At 42.4% G+C, this 24,627-nt stretch overlaps 1 protein-coding gene across 1 annotated transcript in view; it reads left to right on the top strand.

The window, feature by feature from the left end:
• Positions 1–24,627, top strand: part of CLVS1 (clavesin 1) — a 72,038-nt gene that overhangs the window by 26,072 nt on the left and 21,339 nt on the right. Inside the window, exon 4 of the mRNA XM_082233961.1 lies at positions 22,207–22,317. Within this exon, the coding sequence (XP_082090087.1) occupies positions 22,207–22,317 (111 nt within the window). The remainder of the gene's footprint in view (positions 1–22,206; positions 22,318–24,627) is intronic.

Genomic DNA, 24,627 nt, shown 5'->3' on the forward strand with positions numbered 1-24,627 from the left:
TGAGAGACTTCAGAGAAGTGTGACTGGCCCAAGGTCACCCAGCAGCTGCATGTGGAGGAGCAGGGAATCAAACCCAGTTCACCAGATTACAAATCTACTGCTCTGAACCACTACACCACGCTGGCTCTCAAGATGTTCCATATGAACCTCACATTACTAGGTTAATTATCAGAGCAACTTGGTTAGCTGGTTTGAAAGCAAACTATTTGAAACTTTGTTGTTGTTTAGTCGTGTCCGACTCTTCGTGACCCAATGGACCAGAGCACGCCAGGCAATCAGACAAATATATCTAATCAGTCACAATGTTGCTCATTGCAATCCATTTCTCTGCCTACAGCAGGGGTCAGCAAACTTTTTCAGCAGGGGGCCAATCCACTGTCCCTCAGACCTTGTGGGGGGCCGGACTATATTTTTTTTGGGGGGGGGGGAATGAATGAATTCCTATGCCCCACAAATAACCCAGATATGCATTTTGAATAAAAGCACACATTCTACTCATGCAAAAACACCAGGCAGGCCCCACAAATAACCCAGAGATGCATTTTAAATAAAAGGACACCTTCTACTCATGTAAAAACACGCTGATTCTCAGACCATCCATGGGCCAGATTTAGAAGGCCGAATTTAGATTGGGCTGGATCCAGCCCCTAGGCCTTAGTTTCCCTACCCATGGCCTACAGAGTCCATTCTATACAGATATATATCTTTTGCATGCATAAGTTCCAAGAAGATATCCTAAGTATTCTGAAATATTTGTTTGCTATGTCAGCATTGTTTCAAAGCATTTCTGAAGCCAATTGTATTGAAGAGATAAACGTAGACTTGAAACTAGTTAAAGCTATTGTGGAGAGTGTTGTGGTACCAGCTGAAACAAGGTCAGTTTGACATATTCCCCAGACACTTGAGCCGTCTGTTTCCAGCAGCTGTTGTATTGTAAGGTAGAGTGGAGCTCTCTCTGAGCTGTCAGTCAAAGTGACCTTTGAAAGGAAACTAAGGATCTACTCTTTATGTAGAGAATAAAGGAGTAGGAACAGACTTTGTTTTCACCAAGAGAAGGTCCATGTTGGTTATCCATCTGCCACTGCATGGAACCAAGATGAAACGAAGAAAAAAAGAAAAGATTTCAGACAATAGATTCGCTTTTGTTCCTTGGAGATTGGGGCAAACTACTTAGAAAATTTGCACACACTCTCAAACACACAGCCCTGATCCTAGGCTGAATATGTGTGGAACATAATTCAGGACCACAAATTTAATTGCTGAATTTTAACAAAATTCTACCCCATCCTCTTTCCCCAGCTTAGGTGCTTGGCAAGTTACTGGACACCAACAGTATCTCTGCTGCTGGCTCCTTTACTTGAGAAAGCACATGCACACCATTTGAATGGCAATGCCCATTGGAGGGGCAACCCCCCAAAATATTTTATTGGGGGCAGCAGAGGGACTTCAGAAGCACCTAGGAAGTCCATTCAAACAGTTTTTCCTGTGAAAAGCTTTTTCCTGATGTTTATATGGTCAAACTTTCATTTCCCTCTTTCCTACTTTATCACTTTCTTCCAAAGCTGTATTTGAAAATGCCCATTGGCACAATTGTATAGAATTATACAAGAGAACTGTTAATATAAAAGAATAAATGGTTTAATGAAGCCCAATTCAGATTAATACCTGTGGTCTAACCTGATTAGCTTATTACATAAATCTAATGCTTCCAGTATATTAGAAATGCTGTATGAATATTAATGAGAGTCCTGAGGTCTTTGAACAGAAAGAACAACAATTTCTTTTGCAGTTTTCAAGAATCAGAAAGGTATGATTTGGTTACTTTTGCAAGGGCATTTGTTAACTTAACAATATCAATCAACCTGCAAAAATCAGAGGTCATTTTCAAGCTTGCAACTCTACCATGTAGAAGTGAATCTCAGCATTAATTTGTAACATGCATGTTTACTGGGAGTCGACTCTGGAAAATGGCTGGAGTGCATTCATGTCAAAAATAAAAATAAAAATGCTTACACATGAAAGTGTGTTGCTGATATCAGGCACACACTTAACTCATTCAATGACAAATCCCATAAAAATATTAAGTGCTATTTTTCTAGGTAAGGAGGTGCTGGAACTCGCTGTGAACACCCTCCCTTATTCTCTTATAATGGTAATAGCACCCCCCCCGAGAGGTGCCGGAACTGAGTTCCTGCAAGTTCCAGCTGACAAAAAGCCCTGAAAATATCCAGACCTGAGCTCATGATCCCCTTTGAGCAACTTGTGTGTTTGTAGCACAGACATTTGTTTTAACGAGATTTGGCATCTGTACTGGGATCCACAGAAGCCCTGGAGGAAAGCTACAACTCCCAAGAGTATGTGGCATCCTTAGTGTTCCAGGCACCCAAAAGGAGAGGAATCTTCTTTCCTCCTGCAGCAACAACCATCAAGCAAATATAGTGTTACACACCACACCAATCTCCACAGAGCAGTACATGAGACTTCAGGGGTTCCTGGTGCTCACTCAGGGTTTGTGTTTTCTTCAGAAAACCAGGCACAACAGAGACTGTAGTGTCTTTAAGATATATGGTTTTATTTACACGTATATACAATGTGAGCCTCAGCACCCCAAAACACACCAGCTTATTCCATAGTAGCAACATCGGAATCCTTTGCTCTGCTGAGCACATCCAGTGTTCATCATTCTCAGACTAGACCTGTTGAATTGAACGAACATGATTATCATAGGTCCATTGATTTCAGTGGGTGTCTTTTGAGTTGCATACAGTCCCGTGCTTTTGAATGTGCAAATATGAAATGAATACATTGGGAGTCATGTGACCGCTATGCTGACTTTCTACTTGCCGGGAACTCTTGTTCCCCAAGGAAGCATTCCATTTTACCACTTCACTTCGTTCTGATACATATGTTGGCTCAGCTTTATGCTGCCAGATAAACATTTTCAGGTGTAAGAGTGAACCATGCCTCAATTTAAATTCTGGAAGTGGGGTGGTGGGGAGCCCTGTGCTTGAGCTATAGGAAGTTTTGGAATCACTGTTTTGAAGAAGGCGTAAAAGTCTTGCATTTCTCACATGACACAAAATGAGCAGTCTTGCGAACACACCCTTTAAAGGCAAAAGCGTCATGGAGCAGAACGGTTCGTGGCACCACTATTTCTTTCAACCATCAAATTATGCAGATTTCCTCCTATTGAGGTGTTAAATATTAATAAGCTTCCTGTCAGGAGACAGCACTTGAAGGAAATTTATGGTAGTTTGCTTTGCTAAAGGCCCAGGAAAACATACTGTTTTGTGTGTTTTATTGCTGTACCTGTCACTTTCTCGACATAATATTTCAGTGCTTAAGTACTACTCTTAAGTGTTCCTTTCTAAAAGGTTGACACCTTCCAAGGGCTTCTCTTTACATATAAACTGTTGGGAGAGAGGACATTTGAATGTTGAAAAGTTATAATTTTTAAATGACAAAGGGAAAATAAAGGTGCACACAAATTAAGACGATTAAAAAAAAGTATAGCTCAGCCTACACCCCCTTATCAATGGCTGCTAATAATCTAATATTCTACAACGCTTGTGGAAACCATATGGCAAGCAGCCATTAGGGAAACCATGCCTGTCAACCCCACTCAGCCCAGGTCAGGGGAAAGTGTATCCTCATTGACCATGTTTTACTGATCCTAACTACTGATAGCTCAGTCAGTAGAGCATGAGGCTTTTAATCTGGGTCGTGGGTTTGAGCCCCACGTTGGGCAAAAGATTCCTGCATTGCAGGGGTTTGGTATAGATGGCCCTCATGGTCTCTTCCAACTCTACAGTTCTGTGATTCTATGAAAGCCTCCTATGTGTCTAATGAAATCTTTGCTTGAGTCAGAATTCCAGAATTTTGCTCCTGAGATGAGATGAAATGCTAATGGGATTTCTAATGCTAATGGGGTAGCAGACATTCGCATAACATTTTCCAAATGTCACTCCAATCAGTTTCCAGATTAGTCAACATTATTGTCGTTGAATAAGAACAGCTTTGTGTTTTATGTTTGCTAAAGCTGAGGATTACACTGAAACTTCTTCAGGCCATAAGGCATTTGCTTCATTCACTCCTCCACTCCCTCGCAGCCTGGATTTCATTTCATGCCTGCATATTTTAAACATTTCCCCATCCGTTGCCCAACAACTGACTTATATTATTGGAGAGCGAGGGGAGGGGAGGCTTTTATCAGCCTGAGGACCACATTCCCCTGTGGGCAGCCTTCCAGACGTGGGTGTGGTGAGAGGCAAACATGGAGGAAACCTTTGTACAAGTGACAGCACCCAGGTGTTCAGATAGACAAGTTTGCACTAAATAGCCTTCAGGATAAGGCTGTCAGTGACTACTACTGATGACTAAATTATACCTCCATGGTCAGAGTTATCCTGATCATGGAGGTATAGCAGCCTCTGAATGCCAATGGCTGGCCTGGGGATCAATAGCATGAGAGCACCATTTCCCTTCTGTCTTGTTAGTGGGCTTCCTGGAGGCATCTGGTTGGCTGCTACAGGGTATAGGTTGCCGTGACTACATAAGCCTTGTTCTGAACCAGCAGGACATCACTATGACCAGAGGGCATCCTCTTCAGTCTCAACAGATGCCTAGCCCTAACCTTGCTGAGGCCTTGACTTGTTTCCCACCTCGTTGAGGCTTTGATGTGTGGTGAAGAAAGGGTGCAACAAGAGAGAGGTCCTTCACAAATTGTCTATTTATGTGCACTTCTAGTCTGCCTGCACAGTCTGCCTCTGTGCGCGCAACTGCTGCTACTTACATGCTCATGATCCACAGATGCTATGATTAAATGGAGGCCACATGGATCAAAGTCCTGAAGCAGAATTCCTAATAAAATTGGAAGATGGGATAAGACGACTGTGGTGGGAAAATGTTCACCCTCTTTTGCCTGGGAGAACCATAGTCATGACCATGCCCTCTGCGCTGTTGGTTTCAAGAGTGGATTGAATTTTCCTTATAATTTATGAATGGGTAGCCACAGAATTGCTTAGCTTTGGCATTTGTTCTAAATGGATAATAGCTTCTTTTTACCATTGATCCAGTGAGGATAGATCTGTTTGCCACGGGACATTTGTTGTTCACAGTGTCCTTTCCCTTTGCTTTGAAGGTTAGTATGCGCCATACATGATAGAAATATGAAACTTCTGTATTTGATGGGCAAAAAGACAGAAAGGCTAATAAGGAGAAATGTTCCTAAATCAGAGTGAGGTAAAAGTGGATCTCCAAAATATTTATAATAAATGAATTATTGCATTTATAACCCACCTTTCCTCTCAGGAGCTCAGTGTGACATACATGGTTCTCCTCCTCATTTTTTCCCTCACAACAGTGCCAGCAGTGACTGGCCCAAGATCTCCCAGTGAACTTCATGGCTGAGTGGGTGTGCTGTAGAATGGACATACAAAGTAAATAGCCTGAAGTAATTTAGTTCCTAAGGGAAATTGTGTGCTTTTAATGCTTAAAAGGAGGTAGTGAGGAAAACCTTTCTTCTTCTAAGTACCACTGGATCTTCTGAGGCACTCTGATCACCACTGAGGAAAATGAAGCTACAGTGCTCACTGCAGTAATAAAGTAGATATAAAAGAAAATTGTATATTAGATAGCCAAGTCATGCACAGACTATTAGTTTTGTGAGAAATCACTAATGTCTTCAGTGGATATTTGTTTCTAGGACCCTAGACTATGTCACTGGGTAAATCTGCGCATTTTTGTATAGAGTGGTACCTTGGTTTAAGAACAGCTTAGTTTACGAACAACTTGGATTAAAAACGCTGCAAACTAAGAAGTAGGTGTTCTGATTTGTGAACTTTGCCTTGGAAGCAGAACATATTCCGCTTCCTGTTGAGTGTGTTCCATTTGTAAATTGAGTACCCCACTGCTATGGGAAAGCACACCTTGGTTTAAGAATGCTTTGGTTTAAGAACGGACTTCCGGAATGGATTAAGTTCGTAAACCAAGGTACCACAGGGAAAAGCAGTATATTTGGAAGCAGCAGCAGCAGCAGCAGCAGCAGCAGCAGCAGCAGCAGCAGCAATGTAAAAACAGGGCATATTCTTAGTTCTTAGGGTCCTAGTTTAATTGAGTTCACCCAGACTAGAAAGAGCTTGCTGGCTTCAGCTGTTGTACGGTTCACTGTAGTATCTGACTCTGGTGGTCTCCCTGCCTGCACAATCCTCTCTTGTGGACTTCAGGCAATACAAGATCAGCCTTCAGTGTCATTTCCATTTCAATGGATGATTATTTTGTTCTTCCCAAGGCTGAAACAGAGTGTAGGTGGCATTTATAATATACTTTCTGGATGCTACATTTGTTTCCCTAGAGACAGAGCTCAAAAACAGAAACCAAAAAAGGGGTAAAGTTCTTCAAGAGCATTTGCTACTCTCTTTTCATCAAGATACTGCACAGGCAGTACATTAAAATGCTCTAATAATGCCGCATTTCCCCATACAAAACAACAAGGCCTTCTCTTTATAAAGACGTACTTGAGAAGGGGTTGCAGTGTGTGGGCGGCAAAGAGCAGCCTGCAATTGTTCTGCTGCGATAGCACCTTGAAAAGGAACTCCCCAAATGGTAGCGTAACCATAATTGTTTCTTCCTTCTCAAATAACTTTCGGATAAAATTGGTTCAATTTAAAGATAAAGGAAAAGCTCCACAACAATACAAACTCTACTGCAGAAGCAGAAAATAGAAAGAAAATTGTGTCACACAAACAACAGGGTCGTTTGGTCCGTTATATTTAACATTAATAACCTGGCAGATAAGGGGCTTCCTCTTCATGCGAAGACAGGCTCAGGTGGATTGAGCGGACAAGACCAGCAGTGGGTCCAAAGGTCAATAAGGTGGTTTCTGAATGTCCTGAAGAGGAACGTGAGGGGCAGAGGGAACCTGGAAAGATAGCCCATCTAGGAGAAGGAAAATTCTGCTGCATTGCAGGATATCTTCGGGAGATGAAAAGGCTAAGGAGTAAACCCCACACAAATTTGGAGTGGAGTCCCTAAGGCAGTTGGATGGCATCTTGTATGCCTCCTTCTGGCAACTCCTGCAGCCAAGCTGATGCCAATCATATCGCCCAACAAATAAAATGGTTTAAATGTTGTTTGACTCCAATCAGCCCCAACCAGCATGGTGATGGGACTTCTATCCCAACACCTGAAAGGCCTCAGCTTTCCCCCTCACTTACTCTTTGGGAAAGGAAATTCCATAGCTACAAAATAAATGGGTATTAAAGCCACAACCAGTGGAATAATTTGCTAGTGGGAAGTGGTGGCAAGCTGAAAGGAAAGAAGAATTACCACCCTGATCTGTTCCTATTAGGAGGCAGTGATGGATGCCTGGTTTGTCTCAGTACCAAGCAAGCATGGAATTGCTGACTTACCAGATTCCTCTTGCACAGGCTTCTACTGGTGGTGGAGATGATTGTCAGGGATAGACAGATCAGGTCCATGCCACTATCACATGAGTTCATAAATACATATTTCAATACTTATATCTCAACCTATTTTCTCCCCAAAGACCTATTTCTTAATGTACTGTGTTTCTGTTGCTGGTGGAAACTAAGTTCTGATCTGCACATTAGTCTGAGAGGTGCAGATCAGATCAGATCAAAAATTCACAAATTTTCTTTCCCCAAGCAGTCCAACTACATGGGGATTGCAGGGAGCAGGAAATATCAGGTCTGTGTAGTGAACTATCTGAATTTCAGCTTGGAACGTCTTCTTGTCAGTGGACCATTTCAGGCTACGGACTATTTCCTTTGGCTGGCTATTGGACCTTCCTAGGAAAGGCTATAGAGACTTCATGTCTGAAATGACACCTTATCGGAGTAGTTGTGCAGCCTTGGCCTAGCTTTCAGATTGCTGTTGGGATCCAAGGATCAGAAGGGCAATAGAGACAGTCATAGATGGACTGGAGGTGAGGCAACGAATCAAGCAGATGAGGGTTAAAGGATCAGAGGCAATTGGAATGCCAGAACCCAGCAGGAATTACAAGGCAGAAATTGAGGACAGAAGGAGATGCAAATCCACAACACATTTGCAAGATGGAGAAAGAAATCATTGGATGGTGGAACGGACTCCTTCAGGTGGTGACTCTTCTACATTGGAGGTTTTAAAACAGATTGGATGGCCATCTGTCAAGATTCTTTAACTGTGATTCCTGCATTGCAGGGGATTGGGCTTGATGAGCCTTGAAGTCCCTTGTAACTCTACAATTCTATGCTCCTAACTTTTGTGGGCACCACACACACTCGGCAACCAAGCATACCCTGCTACAATGGGATGTATCTGTCAAGCCTAATTTTGGGCGATAGACCTGGACACTCAGGATACTAGAGAAGACCTCTGTGGGGCACATGTGTGCCTGCAGGCACCATATTAATAACCCCTGTTACAGTAGGTTCTTGTTCTATTAAGTGTCCTTAAAAAAAGTTTATCTAATTCATTGCAAAGTCATTTCTGAGTCAGAAAAGGGAATGAGTCATACTGTTCAATTGCATCAGCTACATGGTTCTTTGAGTATGCACAGTTACTTTGGTGAAAGATTAAGGTCACTGCATATGGTTGCCAACAGCTCCAAAGTGATTTTAAGACCAAACAACCAGAAAGTACCCGCTGCATACTTATCTGATGCATTTGTTCTTTGTATTTTTGCCTTCAACTTTTAAGCTAAGAGAAAGAGCTGGGTTCTTTGACCAGTAGTTTTGTTCATCAACCTGAATGCTGATATGAATATTGGGCACACCTTTTTTGTTTAACAAAACATTGGAGATGTGATTGCAAAGGTGGCATAGTTACTCACTGGCATTTTGAATGGGCAAAAGAGTGTGTGTCAAAAGTCCAAATACCAGATGCCCTTCATGTGTTAATATGTCATGTTTATTTGTTCAAAACAAAGTTGACCACAAAAATGACGCATGTCCAGGAACTTTGGGGTAGACAAGAACCAGGGAATCAAAAATGAACAATGACAACAGAGGTTTGTTCAGATTAAACTAAAAAGGCAAAAAGTTATAAATATATTTAATGCTCTCCATTCCCCCCAGTTTATTTCCTGGCAGTTGCTGTCTTTTGCTGAGGCCCAGTCAAAGCATGGGTGCTTGCTCTCCTGTTTCCACCTCCATGACCTCTTGGAATATTGATTAACAATCATGTATAACCATTTATTTTTTGACCAGCCACCACAAAATTGTACCTGCTGCTGCTCAGGAATTCTAAGAAATGAAAAAAACCATTGCAGTTTTCAAAGGCTCAGTCCACAATCTTGATTCAAAATGGTGTCCAGTTGTATCCAAACACAGACAAAAACCTGCTCCTTGATTTGGTTACCATATCTTTAAAAGTGTCCAAATGCATAGCGAACAGTCAAAATATATAGTAGATGCTGATTTGATATTGTTCTGCAAATGTCAGTGAAAAGGAGCACGTAGTTCTCTGAGTTCTAAACAAATGCTCAAAGGTTGTGGTACATGAATACGGCAATCAGAGGGAATGGTCAAACAGTGTATGATTTACCAGCATGGAGTGCATATCAGCAGCTTGCCAGTGAGCCATCTGCAATCATGCAAAGAGGTGTGAGAAGAGGAAGGGGAGGGATACTGATGTCACAAAAGCAGTAAGGATGGTGTGTATATTGGCAGATTTGCTGCAGTTTTCTCTTCCAAACTTTCTATGATGAAAATTCATTGGGGGGGGGGATTTCTTGAAGATAGACTAACACCAGCCTACACCACCCCCACCCCCCATGTAGAACCTTCACACTGTGGAATAGTGTGAACCAAGATGTGTGAGGTGGAATTCACTGAGTCCCTTCTCCAACCTGGTTACTTTCAGATTTTGGGTTACAGCTTCCATCAGTCTCAAACAGTACAGCCCATGGCCAGGGATGAAGGGACTTGCAGTCCAAAACATCTGAAGGTCATCAGCAGGGGAAGTCTTCCCTGAGGGATATGTTGTGAGGCCCTCCCCTTCCAGTACTGAAAGGAAGGTATAGGAAGGCACCTTCCCTCTGTCTATTGCTATGCCATCACCACTGGAAGTCTCATCAGTTGAATGAACTCACTGGCCAGCATTGTAACTGCAACTACAAGCACAGTAAGGAGCTGTCAAGTTTATACATCCATATTAAACATCATAGCAAAGGGTGGAAATGGAATCATATGGAATCACACTAGTCACAGTGAGCCTCTCCTTGCAGACATTTCAAGCAGGTTCTAAATCTCTGCCTGAAATCTTCAGTGCAAAGGGACAGGTTGTTCTTCTAGTATCCAAACACAAGTCATGCCCTTGGGTTATGAAGGTGAATTTTGTTATAATGATGGAACACAGCTTGCTGTCCTCTGCCTCTCAGAGGAGTCAAAGGGCTCAGAAGAATGTTCCTATCTTTGCAATATGAAAGAACCCAGGATATTGCTTATTACCACAGGGATTTCTTTTGTTAAAAGCATAGCTTTCTACATTTCAGAAAGACAGAATTTCAGGCATCACTGTTCAGTGTACCTCTTTCTGTTGTAAATTACAGAGGGGTGATGGTGTTAGAGTTCCTTTAGAATAGATGACCTATTTATTGAGCACTCATCACTTGTATTATGTTGGATTATGTTTGGTTTTTATTCTGATTTGTTTGTGGGGAGTTTATATGACAACCAGCATTCATCCTGATTTGCTTTGGGGTGTTTAGATGTCTTCCTGTTAATCATTCGTTCATTTTCAGGGCATTTTCCCATGACTTTTCTATCTTCCAAAAGGCTCTTTCTTTTCTGAAGCACCAGGGCAACAAAACACTTTAACCTACTTTTGTGGTGTGAGCCTCAATTTCCAGGTATGCACTTGAATCTTCCTACAAAATCAGAAGGCTCCCTCTGTCAGTTTCAGCAAGACAACAAGGAATCCTGGGGCCTCTTAACATATAACAAAGTTATTGTGAGACAAAAGGCTTAGCTGAAGACATTTTGCTGCTTAAAGCAGAACAGCATTCGCCTATGCCCATGTCAATGTACATAGTACCCCAGGCTCGCCAAGTTATTTGGGGAAGTGGCGCAGAAAATCTTACATGCACCTCTCTTCCTTCTTGTAAATGCAACTACTACCACCACCACCAATACAACTACAAATAGATCACAATTGGCTGCTCTTTCATGACATTCAAAATTAGTTGTCCTTCTCTGCCTAATGGTAGAGCTGGCCCTGACAGGGTTAAGATATCGTGCATCAGACTCCAGTATATCATATGCTTGAAGTTTTTCATACATGGGTGAGCAGAGCTACCCTTACTAGAGAGAAAGAACAATATTTTTTAAATAATGAGACAAGGCGGTCATGCAATAGAAACAGATAGCTGTAGGTGTCATAAAATTCTGCAGCACACAAAGACAGAATCCAGTCCAATCAATAGATGATCTAATCTGCCAGGGTGTGGCCCATTTCCAGCTAGTGGCCACTGGTGATGAATTGGCATAGAAAGTTCAATAGTATACACACCAAAGGTGGATAGTAAACTAAGCACTCCTAGGATTTGCTGAGACCAAGCTCTGATGCTGTCCATATTGAAGCCAAGTTGAAATGAGAGCAGAATTTAGTAAATGGGAAGCTTGGTATAAGTCTGATCATTGGACCATTCAGCCCAGTATCTTCAGGGACTGGCAGCTCATCAGGGCTTCAAACAGAATAAAAGCATGTGCTCTATCATGGAGTTAGAGCCATTCCCTAAGAAACGATGCTTCCTGTCCTTACTCTCGTATCTTCAAGATGGATACTTTTAGCTCTCTGGGGAGGAAGAGGTTTGGAAGGGTCTTGCATATTAGGCAGTAGTTTAAAGATTGAAGCCACCACTGCTTAGTAGGGCAAACACTTCCCTGTGTGCATATAAATGTAAATACCATGTAAATAGCAGCGTTTGCACATCTGGACACCTGATCTAGCCAGCTTCCCCATATACATGTAACTGGGTGTTCGAAAATTGTGTGCACGTATGTAGGGTACCTGCATATTTCCTATTTACCACCCAAGTTTCTTGCAGCAATCATTTAGAGCTGCTGATTTTTTTTGCTCTGTCCTCCCCCCCCCCCAGTTTGGTTGGCACAGAATGGTTCAGATGAATTTCTATTTAACTTGAATCAATTTGCCCATGAGTATGTAGTTCAATTAATTCTGAATGTAATGGATTACTACACAAGCCCCATTCCATCAGTCAATACTGTATAATGCGTGTGCATGAACCAAGAAGAGGAGGAGAGAGACTGTTGCTTTTAAGTCAGCCGGCTTTTGTGAAATGAAAGGCAAGTGCCACTAGGCCTTCCATAATTATGTTCTGTTTTGTTGTACTTATCCATGTTAACCAAAGCTGGGGGCATTTATCCTCTCTGTGACATTTTGGGAGAAGTCCCTGGCTGCTCACTTTCCTATGCTTGGATGTACAGATACTGCCAGGCCCAGGGTCATGAAAATGCACAATAGAAGTGGTGTAGAAATGGCATAGAAATGGCATGGATCCCCTTGATAAGATGCCTCAAGTGCACAGTGCATTTTGAAAGAGACTGGCAAATGATCGAGAAAGCATTTTAAACACAGCTTTTGCTTTTATCCTTCCAGTTGCATGCAAAATGTGACCCTTAGTTGGTTGCACACCTTCATTCTCTCTGACTCAACCTGGCTGCTACCCTTTGCACCAGGGTCTCAAGGCTGGTGCACCCCAGATGTTATTGGACTACAGCTCCCATCAGCCCCAGGCAAAGTGGCCGGTGGTCTGGGGTGGTGTCAGTTGGAGTCCAAGAACATCAGGAGTACTCCCTGTCAGCTACTTTGTATCTTGGGGTTGTTAATCACTCATGTACCAAAATGTTATTACCATCAGGTAAGAATTGGATTGGCTCTGTCGGTGTGCTTGTGCAGCCCTGACCTCAGAACCACCTGTCCCTACCTTTGGATCATTCCAGGGAACAGCAGTAACCCTGCTTTTCTTTGGGGTGTAGGGGGTATTTGGTGCCAGCCATTGCTGGTTATGCGGCAACATAAATGAGTATAAAAGTAGGATTGAAATGTGAATGCATGAACAGTGGATTGAACTAAAATGATTTTTTTTTTAGAACAACAACAACCAAAACTTAATTTGGGCATCAAATCAGCCCCAAGAGATTCGGTCTATTGATTGCACTCTTTCTATTAATTTAGCAGAGAACAAGATACATGGTAGCTGTGGAACTGTCTCTTCCCTTTCCACACTAATACTTTTCTCCTTGTCCTTAATGCTGCACAATACAAGATGACAGCGCAAACAAGGAGTAAATTAGAAAAGCAAAATCTGCTCCAGGGTTGTTGGTATTCCCTGGATAGTCTGATTTGGCTTAGAAACGTCACTTCTCCGAGATAATTATCTGCTGCTGGTCTGATGACTTTAAATGAGCAATGGAAAGCTAATAGGTTACAATGACCCTGAAGCTTACTAGCTTGCAGACATTGTGAGGTTAAAATTAAAAGAAGACTCGAGATCCTGAATCAACAGTAGCATTCATTTCACAGCCTTCTCTGAATGAGGACAATGTGGATAGCCATCATTCCAAGATGATTTCCAGTTCTATAATTCTGTTAGGAAGCCTAAGAAGAAGAGACCTGCTGGATCAAGCTATCTGGTTCAGCTTCCTGTTCTTGCAGTGGCCCACCAGAACCAGGACCTAAGTGCATCAGGACTTCTGTTCCCCAGCAGCTGATATTGAGAGAAATATCTCCTCCATTGCTGTTGGCAGCACACAGAGTAACCCTTTTAAAACCATTCAGGTTGGTGGCCGTTAGTGAAGGCAACAGTGGAGAATATTCAGAATGGATTTTTTTTCTGCAACACCATTTCAGGTTGTGCATCTCTCAAGCCTGAGCCTTACTTCTAAAGGAGTGCCTTTGACATTGTTTTGTATATTGGCCTTGGTCCATGTGTCCTTGAATACAAGGATATGTACCGGAGGATCGGTGGGATTGTAACTGCTACATCTGGTGCTCAGAAGCATACTGCCTCTGACTGTGGAGGTTAAAGAAAATATGCACTGCTGAAACAGAATCTAAATGTTGGTGGGGTCACGTTCTTTTCTGAATACCAGTTTCTGGAAAGCTCAGGAGGGGCGAGTGCTCTTGTGCCCAGGTCTTGCTTGCCAGTTTCCCACAGGCATCCGATTGGCCACTGTGAAAACAGGTTGCTGGACTAGATGGGCCAGTGTCCCATCTAGCAAGCTCTTCTTATGTTCTCTCTCACTCTTTCTCCCCGCCCCCTTTTCTTCTCCACTCACTGGGCTGCCTGGAAATATCCCTTTCGCTAAAGATCTGAACTGATCGCTTGCAGACGCCTTTCTGATATACAGCATTTTATTTTTGAGATTTTAATACTACTTTGGGGCCTAACAAAGGCCCACAAGAATGAAAGAACCAAACCAAACACCACCCAGTTACAAAAATTAAAACCAAAACCTTGAAAACCAAAAGTGGCAGAGTTCAACCTTCTCATATATATTAAAAGCTATTAAATAGTCACACAGAATAAGAAAGTTTTCACTGCCTGCCAAAATGGCACCAGGCATTGGGGCAGGGCTAGGCTCATCTCCTTCAACTGGATGAACCACCAGCAGGGGGCTGACATGGAAAAAGCCACACCTCACATTCCCACCGACAAAACATATTTTGCTGGTAGGGGATTTAACAGGATCTCTGTAAATGACCCCCCCCAACCTCTAGGCAGGGTTGTACAGAGGAGCCAGTCTTCCAGATATCCTAACTTAAGTCATTTAGGGCTTTATTGGCAAACACTTCTCCCTTTTCCTCCTTCCATTCCTCCTCCCATTATCTCCCTGACATTCCCCGCTTCTCCCTCTAGGCTCCCCCCCCGCACCCTGAAATTAGGTCAAGGCCTACATTTTCTCCACCCCTGATGTAGAGAGCTCCAAAGTGGCACACTTAGCATTATATATATATATATATATATATATATATATATATATATATATATATATATATACACACACAGTATTTATGATTTCTAGAGAGAGCTATAGAAATCTCAAGGCTATGATTTATTTTGATGGATCATAAAATAGGACACTGTTATTTTGCAAAGGCAGATCAAAACTTCCTGAGCAAGTACTTTGGCTCTGCAACTCACTTTATTTAACTCATCTGTCAACTGCAAAATAAACAGAAGGCATGGACGTCTCATTATATTGCAAGAATGATTATGGGAAACAATTGTTAATTGCTAGTTTATTATGTACTGAACACTACAAGAAAACAAACACATTGGAAAAATCTATAGGGTGTGTCTGCTAAAGGATTAAATATGATAATTCTCTGGTGCGAGCCAACTTATTCCAGCGGAGTTTGTGAAGTAGAAAAATAACAACACAGATTCTGCTATAGCTCTCTATTATTTAATCTGTTTTCTAAGCAAGGAGGGAGATTGAAGATAGTGGTTATGCTTGGAGACTAGCAAAGTGAAAATTCAGTTCTGAGTACTGATTTTAGTTCTGACTACTACATTTTTTTTAATGGACAGATGCTTCCAGATTGTCAGCACTGAACTATACCAGCTACAATCACCTAACCAACTAACCTAGGGTGTCAAAAATGAACCCGGGCTCAAAATGGTGTAGGATTCTTTTCTCAGTGTAATTAGAAGTGTTTCCTGCTTGGCAGGGGGTTGGACTCGATGGCCCTTGTGGTCTCTTCCAACTCTATGATTCTATGATTCTATGATTCTACTATTACATCTGCAGCACTGGTTCATATAGGGATACAGAGACTGTATATACTGGTTCATACAGGGATACAGAGGGATATATTCGACAGCTAGATTTCACTCTTGGTCTGAACGTTTCCTACTTGCTGCCTCACTTTGGGTGCAAGCCAAGGTATGTAGGTTTACACTGGAGTCACGCTATATTTTTTAAAGGACAAGGCATGGTGTGCAATGTTAAGTTTTTAAAGGGGAGGGAATCCAGCTCTCTGCAGCAATTTTAAGCTAAAATTAGTCATATTATTGTTTATTACTGTTTATTATTATTAATCACCTCCTACACACACGTCTCAAGGTGATGTGTAGAAAAACACCCCAAAGTGCAGATATATTTAAAACAAAAACATGAACGTTCACCCAAGTATCCTGTTCAAAATGGCAATCTGGTGACACCTATAAACAAATTCATTTGTATCCTGGATTTGCCCTTTTAAATGGCAAGGTACCAGCTCAACTGCACTACCAGGTCCTGCGCCTGTAGAGCAAAGCTCCAGCCTGCATTGTTTGGCAGCAAACTGGAGCCTGAAAATAAATCTGCTGACAGAAAAAGTTTGGGTCTGGGGCAATTGCTCACATCACTGCAAGTGATTCTTGTGCTGTTCTTTACACAAATGGACTTCATGCACATAAAGAATGGCATGGGGATTTACTGGGTCAAGGAGGAACAATCTAGAAATGTTTTATCACCACATGTCCTGGAAATAAATCAGCTGGAACCAAGGCAGTCAGCATGCACTGGGATCATATGGCGGCAAGTGAATCCACTAACCAAGAGGAACTTTTTGAGAAACTGTATGGATATAATACAGGCATAGGGAAACTCAGCCCTCCAGATGTTATGGGACTACAACTCCCATTGCTCCTGACCACTGGTCCTGTTAGCTACGGATGATGGGAGTTGTAGTCCCAAAACATCTGGAGGGCCAAGTTTGCCTATGCCTGATATAATACTTACTAGCCTTAGAAAGCTATAAATCCTTAAAATGAAAAGATTGCATGTTGTGTTTAAAGGCAAGAAGCTTTGCCTTTCGTGTTTTTGTGTGTTGAGCAAGACGATCTTTTGGGATTTATTTTAATTTGTGATTTTAATGCCTTCCTAAATATAGAAGAACTTTAATCTTTAAAAGTTATTGTTTCGATTGCATTCGATCTTGGAGGATGGTACTTTTATCACTGTTATACTAATACCAGCGGTATTGCACTGCGGCATTTCCTGGGAATATGCTTCAATCATTAGCGCTTCAGTTAGCAATTTTGCTTTGCAAAGGCTACAGCACAGGAAGAAAAGGTTAAATGCCCCCTCCATGTGGACTGCCATCTGCTTGGGGTCAGGCCCACCTTCAGCTGCTAATTAAAAATTGAACATCACCAAACAGAGAGCACCAAACAGTACGTTTAACCCAGTCTGTTGCTTGGCCCTAAATAGTTTTGGTTCAGCTATACTATTGTAGATTTTGTTCAGGGACTATCTGAAGATGCAATACGTATACTGGCTCTAATTCAGCTTTTAAGAAATACCTTTCTTGCTTTGCATGGTAGTATATTTAGCATTTGGCAGCAAAGATGCATTAGGTTTCTGCGGCATGCTTCTACAAGAAAGAGAACGTGCTGCTGGAGGCAGTGGGGAGAATAGAGAAATACTGACACGTAATGGCTTTACTTCCCAAGTTAACAAAAAGAACCTTGGGGAAATCAGAAAACAAATGAGTAATGTGAGCAGCAAACCTCCATGGCTCCTAGACAGTGAAATAACAAATTACTGCGTTTGCAGGGTCCTTCCTCCCCACCATCCACCTCCCTGTGCCTTAATTCTTTTTTTCCCTACTGAGATACAATGTGCCCATCTCACATTCTCTCTGAGAAGAGGGAGAGAGTGGGGCAGGCTCAAATCACAAAGAAAGGTCTACATAGTTCACACACATGAAGCAAAAGCTTTTTTGCCTTCAACTACGGTAATTTGTCGATGTATTCTATATACCACTGCAGAATCAGAACCTCATAATGACATCCAAAAATTATATCTAGGTCTACTTCAAACAAATGCTTATTTTAATTAACTAGTATCTGACCAAGTCATTCTCAGGATAGAAGCATTGAAGTCAGCGGGTTTAACTCTTGAGTATAATTTAGCCACTTTTTGATTGGTGATTTACCAAGTTTTGTTCTATTAATTTCAGTAGGTTTACTTGAGATAAAACCTAGTTGGTGACCACATTATATTTTTCCTCCTCTAAAGATCCACTTGGTTAAATATCTACTAAAATATCCACCAGAAGTTATGCTTGGTTTTCAGCTGTTGCCTTTACAATTATACTTTTATAGGTTAGGTTTTATCCTGCCATTTTTTTAACTGTTTAGGGTTTTTTTTGTTTAGCTAATGCTTTGATGTTTTTATTTTTTATTTTTTTTTAAGAATTATGTAAGAATATTAGGGTTATGAGAAGTTGGTAAAAATAAGACTTAAGTTTTAAGCTTTAAGGTTTTTTATAGTAAGATAAGATTAAAATAGATTAAGGTAATGTAATGACAGAATATTATGAAATATGGAAAGGATTTGCTGCGACAATTAATAACCAGGATACAAAAAAAGGGAGGAGGAGGAGGAGGTCAAAGAAAGAAGGTAATGACAGTTGAGGATTTGAGAATGATGGATTTGTTTTTGAGTGTTTGTGGTGTATTTTTGTTTTTTGAACTTGTATTGTTTGATGTGGTTTGTTTTTTCTTGTTTTTTCTTTTTCTTTTTCTGCTTTGTTTTCTTTTGTAATTCTAAATTTTTTTCAATAAATATCATATTAAAAAGAAAGAAAGATGTTTTTAATGCTGGTGTTGCTACCTGCCTTTTCAATAAAGGTGGAGTAACTCTTTTCGATGAATACATTTTACTTACTTAATTAATTGAACCTGTTGTTTCTTGCCCTGAACCTCCATGATAGAACAAGACACAAGTTCAAAGTTTTTTCAAAACAATCAGGCAAGAAAATTAATTACACCTGTTAACGGTGAGTTGGCTAAATCACATTATGCCATTATAATGAGAAACTAGGAAGGGGAGATGTAGGTTCTAAGGCAGGCATAGACAAACTCCAGCCCTCCAGATGTTTGGGACTACAATTCCAATCATTCCTAGCTAACAGAACCAGTGGTCAGGGATGGTGGGAATTGTAGTCCCAAACATCTGGAGGGCCAGAGTTTGCCCATGCGTGTTCTAAGGCTTATAGTTAGAAATATTTCCACAGACTTTACTGGGGTGGCATTTCTGTAAAGATTTCTCCATTTTTACTGTGTTATTTGGGAAATGGTTTGCTGTGTTTTCTCCTGCCAACCTAGCAGTTCAAAAGCATATCAAAGTGCAAGTAGATAAATAGGTACCGCTCCGGCAGGAAGGTAAACGGCGTTTCCGTGCACTGCTCTGGTTCGCTTAGTCATGCTGGCCACGTGACCCAGAAGCTGTATGCCGGCTCCCTTGGCCAATAAAGCGAGATGAGTGCCGCAACCCCAGAGTCGGTCATGACTGGACCTAATGGTCAGGGGTCCCTTTACCTTTACCTTTTTTTGCTGTGTTTTAGTCTAACAGTGGTGTAACATGTCTGCATGTTTTATTAAAAGGAAAGTCTATTATTCAGTGGTGATGGCAGTGAAGACTCTCTCCATTCTGGTACAGGACTTTTTACATATTGGAGGTGGATTGGTAGAAACCTCAGCAGCTCACTGTGGCTGATTTGCAAGGCATTTTCAGGATGAAATTGCTTATATCTATAAGAACCTAGCAGGCCAGTTTCCAGTAGTGTGCAGAGTGCTGCCTGGTCAAGTGTTGGTAGATGAATTTCAATTGATAAGATTCAAGAATGTGGATAAGGTACTTTGATAAGTGCAGGGAACCGTTGTGTTCTTGATCTTTTCCCTTGTGGCTGATAACATTTTGTAGGGATGGGACCACCAGCTGGGCCAATGAGATAATAAATGTCCCTCTGAGGCAGTAGTGGGACCATTCCTTAAGAAACTTTCTTTGGACCCAGAAGATCTTAACAACTGTAGGCTGGTTGCACATGTCCCTTTCCTGTGCAAGTCTCTAGAGAGAGAGGTGACTGACCAACTCCAGGCACTCTTTAATAAGTCTTCTTTTCTGGATCCAGTTGTGGTTCAGGCACATTTTAGGCACTGAGACTGCCTTGGTTTCCTTGTATGATAGCCTATGTGAGGAGAGAGATAGCAGAAGTATGTCTGGAGTTTGGGAGTGTTTTAAAATTGTTGTAAGGTATCCAGAGCACCCTGTTGGCTTTTACTGTAGTGTTATGAAACTCTTGGAATCCATGTGAAATTGCCTGTAAGCTGCCCATTGGGCATCCAGCTGCAGAAGGGACCTGTTACTCACATGGTAATAATAATAATTTTATTATTTCTGCCCTACCCATCTGACTGGGTTGCCTCAGACATTCCAGGCAGCTTCCATCAAATATAAAAGCACAGTAAGACATCAAACATTAAAAACTTCCCTATACAGGGCTGCCTTCAGATGACTTTTAGAAAAGTCAATAGTTGTTTATTATTATTTCCTTGACATCTGACAGAAGGGTTTTCCAAAGGGTGGACACGGCTACCGAGAAGGCCTTCTGCTTGTTTCCCTGTAACCTCACTTCTCGAAGGGAGGAAACCACCAGAAGGCCCATGGAGCTGGACCTCAGTGTCTGGGCTGAATGATGGGGGTGGAGATGCTCCTTCAGGTAAGTCACATGGTTTGCATGCATAGGGTCCCAGATTCAATACCTGTATGGGTGCCAACTCCTGGGAGCCAAGCTCCCCCCCCCCCCAAATATTTTTTTTGGGGGGCTGCCCCAATGTTAAAAAAAATAAGGAGGCAGAGGAGACCAAGCCCAGAGCCAAGCACAGTATAGCTTCTGTGACCAGCTCCTCCTGCTGCTGCTATGGAAGGGAAGGAGCAGGGAGGCAGCCCCTGGCTGCCAGCAGTGGTAGGAAGAGCAGAAGGCAGCTGAAAACCTCTCTATAGCTGCTCTGGTTCGGGATGTTTGGGACTACAATTCCCATCATCCCTGACCACTGATCCTGTTAGCTAGGGGTGATGGGAATTGTAGTCCCAAACATCTGGAGGGACGGAGTTTGCCTATGCTTGGGATACACAAATGAATGTGTGTGGCAGTTTCTCTGTCCCTGGCTCTCAGGTGATAGAGAGCTGCAGCCTTCCAAGCAAAATGTAACTTACCGTTGACTCTTTGCAAAACTGTGCTGATTTACTCCCACTGGGACTCTAGCAAAGCCCTGTTCCTGCCAATGAGAGATGCCACAGTAATTTACGTAGAAATACTCTCCTCTTCCCTCAGGGGTAATGATGGGAATATTCACAAAGAATGCTGCAATTTAAAAACCTTTTAAACTCACCCTCATCGCACTTTGCTCTGATGCACAGCTCCTCCATTGTCACAACACTGTTGCATTTTAGTTGACAACATGCTTTAGGGGCAGTTCCTTGCCAGTCAGCTTTTTTAAAAAAAACAATGACGACAACAACAACAACAACAACAACACTAAAAAGGCTCCTCTAATGCTCTCCAACAGCAGGCAACTTCTTTTTCTTTGTGGGTGTAATTACAACATATACTCAGGCATCAGTGTTTCAAAATGACAGAGGACACCAGTCTATTCCCTGTCTATTCTGTATGAATCTAATGTTGAGATTAAATAGAATTCATGATAGAAAATGACCCCGGAAAAAGTCTGCCCTGTCTTTCATCCATGTTATTCTGCATACCTGAAATAGGATCCACCACTGCAGACAACTCTGGGAGAAAGGACTCTACCTGCATGCTAATTTGCTGGGTATCTGTACAAAACCTCCAAAAGCAAGCACTTGTCTGCGTCAGTTTCCATGGTGCTGTCACGCCGCTCCCACTCAACAGCTTCACTTATCAACATTTTCCACCCGTCTTCTTCTTCATAATGTGCAGTTCATTCACCCAGAAAGTTCAGCTATTGTAATGATGGCTTGGGGGGAGGGCAGAGGGGGGAAGGGAAGGCATCCGGGGTGAAGAGGTGAGCCGTGTTCACAGAGGTGTATGGGAACTTGGCTCTGTGACACAATGGGGAATTAGAAAACACACTCTCTCCCGCATTCATGCTGCGCTGCTTGCAAAGAAAGATACATGCACATGCACGCACATGCGTGCGCGCGCGCACACACACACAGAACTAGGGATGAGTCTGAGACTTTAAACCACACACCCACATCCCTGCAGCTGCCCCACTGTGCAAGTGCTAAGAGATTGTTAAGGCAGAAGCTTTGTGTGTGTGTTTGTGCTGCAAAGTAGTCGATCCTAATGCATCAATTAACATCCCAGCCTGCAGACCCGCTCCTGGCTGCCTCTGTTAATTGGCTTCCGTTTCTTTCTTCTTCACAGGACAGCTTTCCTGCTCGCTTTGGAGGAGTCCATTTTGTGAACCAGCCTTGGTACATCCATGCCCTGTACACGCTCATCAAGCCCTTCCTCAAAGACAAGACAAGGAAAAGGGTAATTAGAAAACGAAGCAAGCCCCAAGCCCACCCCCCACCCCCAGTGGCACAAGGGGGTCCCTGCTTTCTGCGCCTCCTCCTTTTGTCTTTGTGTGGTTTTGCTTTGCATGGCCTCAGGACGGCAGCACAAGCTGACGCCTCAGTTGGAGTTTGCCAACAGCCTGTATGCAATCAATATTTCAGCAGGAGACAGTTATTTTCAGAATCTAAGCCAGGCACCAGAAGGGGGGAAAAACACACCTTTCATTGTGTACAAAAAAAGACACCATTTTATAGTATAAACACACACAGCTACAGTAGAGTACTGGGGGTGGGGAACCCACAGAAACTGTTTGAAGAGCCCTACTCATTACAGATGAGCAGAGGAACCTCATGCTATGGGGCCTCTCTGGCCACATTCACCCAATACATTTAATGTGCCATAGTCATGGCTTCTTACTAAGAATTCTGTGAGCTGTAGTTTACTAAGGGCACTAGGAGCTGTTAGGAGACCCCCTACCCCCCCAAGCTACAGTTCCCAGAGTTCCCTGGGAAGAGAGATTGATTCTTAAACCACCCTGTGAATTGTCGCTCTCTGAAGGGAACGGGGTCTCCTTACAACTTTCAGCACCCGTAACAAACTACAGCTCCCATAATTCCTGGGGGGAGACATGACTGTTTAAAGTGCTGCCATAGCACTTTAAATGTATGGTGTGAATGTGGACATTTCTCCCCCCAGCTCCTCAGACCACATCCTTAACTAGCTGTGCTCTGTACCTTCCTCAAGTGAATTTGTCTGGCTGGAATGTGTCTTTGAACTGTGATAATGCCTCTTGCTTGCCTGGACAGAGGATGGGAAGGTATGTAAGGAAACCTCTGGTTTTTATGTGGCTGGCACAAAGCCTCCCATACAATTGTTAGAGTCACACACATTGCTGCACCCCTTCTGCCCCTTCCTGACATGTGCTGCCTCTGCTCCCAGATGTTTCCCCACAAGGCATTTCATCCCTGTATTACAGACATCTTGAGAGAAGTCTCCCATTTTGCTTCCTCAGCAGATTGCTTTTCTTGTAAAAGGGTGGGTGGGGGAATAACTGATGTCACCCAAATAATTCAAATTCCAAGCACTGCTGGAGAAGAAGCAAAGGACTTGGGAATATTGATTCCTACTATATACCATTTTTACTACAGCCTTCATAAAACTATGCTTGAAGAAGGTACTTTTCTATGCAATTCCTCTAATGGCTAGAAAACTAGCTGAAGAGGCATGCTTGATTGACGTAGGAAAGGAGTGTGGATGGAGTCAAAGAAAGTCTCTACAGACAGAGCTTCATACTCCCAATCCAGGAGAAAAACTGCAAAGAGCAACACTTTTGGTACCAAACAGAAATGCAAAGAGAAGCTTTCCAAATTGACACTCCACCCCCCAAAAAAAACCTGTTTTGTTACAGTGAGATAAGTGGAGAAATGTAATTGATAGAATACACCCAAACAACCATCAACTTTGCCATCTGTCTGTCTCAAGAGAAAAGGGAAGAGTGCACCATCAGGGGTAAAGTCAAGCTGTTGGAGTTACAGCACTTGCTGTGGCTGTAGAGACCAATAAGGGAGAGATATGTTTTATTGCAGCTGTGGAAAATGAAGGCATCCTGTTGTGCTGATCAGGGCTGGATTTAGGTTTGATGAGGCCATAAACTACTGAAAGTAATGGGGCCCTTTATATGTCCAGCTGTCCTTTGTCAACAACAAATTGTCGCTGTTTTTTGTGTTGAATATATGCTATATGGTCATTTATGGACCTAATAGGTATCGAAAGCCATTTGCACATGCAGAATGTAGGCATCCTATATATAGAAATGAGCAAACCAGTGATATTTTAGGAAACAGGCTAGCAGGCGGGGCCCAATACTTACATCATAGGAGCCTACACAACACAAAACACTGTTGCTGTATGTAGGTTTTATTTTATTTGTTTTTTATCTTATATTTTGGAAATGTACATCCAGTGGGCTTTTTCCTTTACATTTTTTGGGGAGCCCAAGAGAGTGGGGCCCTAAGCTGTAGCTTGTTCAGCTTATACGTAAATCCGGCACTGGTGCTGAATTAAGCATTTCTCTTCTCTGCACTCTTCCTAGTGGTCATTCCTCCTCTGGTCAATGCTGTGGATACATGACATGATCTGCACTGTAGTCATCAGCATGGGATTCCCACATAGCAGGGTTGATGTTGCAAAAAACTATAGATGTAGGGAAAAGAATAAAAGTGAAAGGACAGGAAAGGACACTGACATAAAAAGCCCAGACAGTAGTAAGGGAATCATTTACATGGA

This window comes from Podarcis vaucheri, assembly GCF_965113315.1.
Source record: "Podarcis vaucheri genome assembly, chromosome: 8".
Lineage (NCBI taxonomy): Eukaryota > Metazoa > Chordata > Lepidosauria > Squamata > Lacertidae > Podarcis > Podarcis vaucheri.